At 63.1% G+C, this 5,047-nt stretch overlaps 1 protein-coding gene across 3 annotated transcripts in view; it reads right to left on the bottom strand.

Annotated features, from left to right (window-relative positions):
- The window catches only part of SCAMP4 (secretory carrier membrane protein 4), a 16,308-nt gene that overhangs the window by 6,559 nt on the left and 4,702 nt on the right, over window positions 1–5,047 (bottom strand). For 2 of the 3 annotated variants that reach the window (XM_077760668.1, XM_077760667.1), the window contains exons 4-5: window positions 4,702–4,858; window positions 3,862–3,963 (exon numbers count right to left, since the gene is read on the bottom strand). In XM_077760668.1, coding sequence (XP_077616794.1) covers window positions 3,862–3,963; window positions 4,702–4,858 — 259 coding nt within the window. The remainder of the gene's footprint in view (window positions 1–3,861; window positions 3,964–4,701; window positions 4,859–5,047) is intronic. The other variant, XM_077760669.1, reaches the window with a different exon arrangement.

Here is a 5,047-nt window from a genome sequence, read left to right as displayed (position 1 = left end):
CAGGTGTCACAGCAGCACTGAGACACCCAGTGCCCGTCACCAGCGGATGGAACCAGTGTCCACCGCGCACGTCCCTCGGCCGCGAACAGGAGCGTGGCACCCACACTCGCCGCCCTGCGGACGACCCCGAACACACGACGCTCAGGGCGGGAACCAGACACGGGAGGCCACGCGGGTGTGGGTCCACGTGCGTGACGCATCCAGAACAGGCTCCTCCCCGGGCGGGAAGGGGGCTCGTGGGGGCCGGGGGAGGAATGGGCATGATGGCTAGTGGGGGCAAGTTGCTTTTGGGGCAATAGAACATTCTGGAACTAAATGGGGTGATGGCTGTACCACTCTGAATGTACTCTAACCACTAAATTGTTCACTTTAAAAGAGTGAATTTCTAGTCTGTGATGCGTGCTTCACTAAAGCCATTATTCTAAAAACAACCTGGGAGTACAGGACAATCAAGCCCGTTTCTTCAATGAGTCGATCAGAAAAACGGGAGGAGCGCAAAGCGCGAAGACTGGGGACAGCCTGAGACGGAAACCGACCCGTGGAGACGGGCAGGCTTTATCTGGGGTCTGATCCGGACAAACTGCTAAAGCAAAATCTAATTAAATGCCTTCTGGAATCCTGAACAAGAGGGTGTTCGTGGAAACCTGCGGAAATCCAAACAGGGCCCGCGGCTGGGCACCAGTGCTGTGCCCCAGGCGCATCACATGCCCCCGGGAGCACACGGCCACGCGCTCTCCTGTCTCTGCACCTTTCCGTAAACCTCAAAGCCGCCTGACATAAAGCACCCTATTTAGGGGGCGCCTCGGTGGCTCAGCCACTGGAGCGTGCGAGTCTTGGATCTCAGGGTTGTGAGTTCAAGCCCCACACTGGCCACAGAGATCACTTTAAAAACAAATAAAATTGGGGCACCTGGGGGGCTCCATCAGCTGAGTGTCAGACTGCAGCTCAGGTCATGACCTCATGGTTCCTTGGCTCAAGCCCTGCGTCGGGCTCTGTGCTGACAGCTCGGAGCCTGGAGCTGCTTCGGATTCTGTGTCTCCCTCTCTCTCTGACCCTCCCCTGCTCACGCTGTTTCCCTCTCTCCCTCACAAGTAAATAAAACATTAAAAAAATTAAAAAAAAAAAAGAACAAATGAATCTAAGCGAGGAGGCGGCATCGGGCGTTAAGGCTGGTTTCCGAGGCACGAAGCAGCGTCACAGGCTCGCACGCGCAGCACAGGTGTAGGACACCCGCACGTCCTAAACACTCCTTTCCTTCACGGGGTCACAGGGAAGCGTATGCAGGACGACACGCGTGTGGAGAGTGACAGACCCACAGGGCACAGGCTGCGCAGTGTGGACGGCACCCGAGAGCAGCCTCCGGGGACGCGCCTGACGCTCTCCGGGAAACGACCCGCGACTGCTCTGTGGCCCACTCGGAAGGAAGGTCACACACAGGGACTGGCCCGGGGCCGCTGGGAACCAGGAGGACGGGGAGACCCTGGGCTGGGCTTCGCGAGGGGAGTGCAGTTTGGCAGAGCAGCACCTTCGTGTCCCAATTCCCTGCTTGGAGCCCCGAGGCCAAGGGGCCTGGAATGGGGGGGGGGCTGGCAGCACCTGGCAGAGCCCTAAGGTCAAGAGGCCCATGGCTGGGGGGGAGGGGGTCTGCCAGCACCCGGCGGTCCACCTGCATGAACGTTCAAAGAAACCAAAGCAAGGGGCGCCGGGGTGGCCCAGTCGGTTAAGCATCCGACTTGGGCTCAGGTCGTGATCTCACGGTTCGTGGGGTCGAGCCCCGCATTGGGCTCTGTGTGGACAGCTCAGAACCTGCAGCCTATTTCAGATTCCGTGTCTCTCTCTCTGTCCCTCCCTCACTACTGGTCTGTCTCTGTCTCAAAAATAATCTTTAAAAAATTATAAAAAAAAAAAAAAGAAGCCAGAGCAGAGGGTGCCCTGTACACTCGGGAAAATGAAGGGGCCCAGAGGCCCACTGCCACCCCCCGCCCCCCCGCCTCGTGCTGGCCCCGGGACCTAGCGACAGAACAGCGCCGAGGAGCTGTGAGAGAGCAGATGGGCCTGTGGCCCGACCGCAGGTGCAGCGTCCCCTCCCCGTCGTCCCCTAGTTTTTCAGAGCAGCTCTGCCCAAGCTCCCCAGCTGGCTGGTCACCTGTCCCCTGCCGTCTGGCCCGCACTCGAGGAGGGAAGGGACGCTCCCGAAGCCCCCTTTCTGCAAGCCGACCCCAGAGGAAGGTGCACACCGTGGCAGCCAGTGAGGAGAACGGTGTGCGGTGGCACCAGGCAGAAAAGAGCCCGCACGACGGGCCTGACGCCTCCCTCCCCAGAGGCCGGCTCACCAGGCTGGCCCACGGCGGCGGCGTCTGGAACTGGACTCCGGGGCGCCCACCACCCTCGCCGGCCCGGGGCCCGTGTCCCAGAGCTGTCCGTGCAGCCACGAGATTCGTGCTGAGGACCCGCTCCCCTCCTGGGGTCTGGGGTCTCCACCCGAGCCGGGCAGAGGGGCTGCTGAGCGACCCCCGGTGGGAACCTGGGCGCCGGGTCTCTACGCCCCCCGGGAGGCCACCCCTCACACGCGGTCACGTGTCATTTGAGGGAATTAAGAGGATTCTGGAAACTTGGCCTGGGGTCCCCACCCCCACCCCCATCCCTTGGCCCTGAGCTCAATTAACTCCCTGTTCTTTCTCTGCATAAACCTTGGCCTTGGGAACGACTGTCTGCTAAACCCTGGGGGTCCTCCGGCACACCCCTGCTCCGGGGCCCCAAGCCAGCCCCCCACTGGCCCTCTAGGCCCAAATCTGAGAGGCATCGGGTCTACACAGAGCTCATCCACCCACCAGGTGAAGACCCAGGGGAGGCCATCTTGGAGACGGTCCCAGGTGAGAAAAGGAGACTTCCAGCCACTGTCAAGGGCGCGGAAGACCCGGGAGGGACGGCAACAGGCTGGAGCCCAGGAGCAGGCTCAGGAGGCCACGAACCGTACCCGGGGCCTCAAGGAACGAGAGAACACACGTCTGATGTACAGGGACCAGGACGGAGCCCCGTGGCCCTCCCAGGGGACAGAGGAACGGGTGACAGGACTGAAGCGCGGGAGGAAGAGCCGGAGACACAGCAGGGGCCACAGCGTGGGACACCCACCCACGGGGGATGAGCTCCCGACACCGAGATGCCAACCGAGAGGCCACGTGAGCACACACACCGGGACGCGCAGGAGCGCATGGCGCGTGATGTCACAGCACCGACGCAGCCGAGCACACGTGGAAGCTGCAGCTCTCGTCTCAGGACGCTCAGTGCCACGGACAGGACCTGGGGGCGCCCACGTCCTCATCCTGGGACTGTCCCCTCACGCAGCGGGGACCTTATCAAGGGCCCTGAGGTGGGGGTGACCTGAGTGCCTGCGGAGGCCCAGTGTTCTCACGCAAGGGAGGGAGAGAGACGGGCGGACCCCGCGCAGCTGGCTGTGAGGGTGGAGGAGGGGCCGCGGGCCAGGATGGGGCGCCTCGGAAGCCGGAAAAGGGCGGAAACGGGGGTCCTGCGTCCCAGGGGTACCGGCCCTGCCCTTGCCTGGGTGTCAGCCCCGGGAGGCCCGGGTCACATCTCAGCGCCCAGAACCGTGAGACAACCTGCTTCAGGTCACGTCACCGAGTGTGCCGCGATTCACCCCAGCAGCCGCGGGACCGGTGCGGAGCCCTCAGCGCACAGAAAGTGGCGCTCTGTCTGGCTGTGCCCGGAGCGCTGCGGGGACATACCCACAGGCCACGCTTCGGCATCCGGGGGGCCTGCGAGCACGGCTGCTCACGACAGCAAGGGCACACTCGAGCGCACATATGTCACACCCACGTGCTACGGCTTGGGCGCCTGGCTCACCATGCGCCCCATCCTGAGAGGCCAATCGCCTGGATGACGGTCAGGACGAACTGGGCTCCGAAGATGAAGAAGAACGCCATGAAGTTGAAGGAGCTGTCAGCTCTGCAGAAGGAGAGAGCAGCCGTCAACACGCACGGCCGGCGAGGGGACCGGCCGCCTCCCCCAGTCAGCCCGGGACTCGGGGACCATCTAGGGGCAAACACGGCACGCTCCTGAGTCACAGGGCCCGCTGTCCACAGAAGCCAAGAGGTGCCAACACCCCAAGTGGTCACAAATGTATGAGCAGACAGACAGACACACAGCATGTCCACCGCGCACGTGCATGTCCCTCGGCCGCGAGCAGGAGCGAGGCGCCCACACCCGCCGCCCCGCGGACGGACCCTGAACACACGACGCTCAGGGAGGGAACCAGACACGGGAGGCCACGCGGGGTGTGAGTCCACGTGCGTGAAACATCCAGAACAGGCTCCTCCACGGACGGGAAGGGGGCTCGTGGAGGGTGGGTGGGGGGTGATGGCTGACGGAGACGGGACATGGAATGTTCTGGAACTAGAAAAAGGTGATGGGTCTACAACCCTTTAAAGATACCGGGAACGCTGAAACAAGCGAACAAGCTGTCTGAATCACCAAGCGTCTCCCTACGAAGTTGTTAGAAGATGACAGGCCGTGGCTGGCTGTGGTCTGCAGACCACGGACATAAGCGTCCCCCAGCCGGCCAGGAGAAAGGAGCCCAGACACTAGGCACAGAGTGGGTGCAGGTCCCGAAGGCAGGAGCCAGCTCTGAGCCCCCAGCGCTCCAAGGCCCCCGGAGAGACGCAGGCCACCCCGCACCCCACTTACCGGAAGGCCTTGTACGCAGGCCGGAACCAGCACACGTAGCCACAGGGGGAGAAGAGCAGCAGCCAGAGCAGGGCCAGGCCGAAGTTGGCTCCCGAGCCGCCGCCGATCCACCAGGCCAGGCAGGCGATGAGGTTGACCCCCAGGGTGGCGCAGTAGACTGGGGGAGGGGCGAAGAGGGTGAGCTAGGCCCCTCCCACCCACCGGGAGAGCTGGGCTGTGGCTCTGCTGAGCAAGGGGCCCAGGGGCGTTATTTGTTGACAAAGACTAGATTTATCCCTGAAACTTCCAGTGGTGAGAGCCCGGCAAACTCTGGTCCAGAAGGTGCAGGGGGTGGGGTTTCCCGGTG

The sequence above is a fragment of the Crocuta crocuta genome, unplaced genomic scaffold, assembly GCF_008692635.1.
Source record: "Crocuta crocuta isolate KB4526 unplaced genomic scaffold, BGI_CrCroc_1.0 scaffold443, whole genome shotgun sequence".
NCBI lineage: Eukaryota > Metazoa > Chordata > Mammalia > Carnivora > Hyaenidae > Crocuta > Crocuta crocuta.
This window is presented reverse-complemented; position numbering and strand designations above follow the sequence as displayed.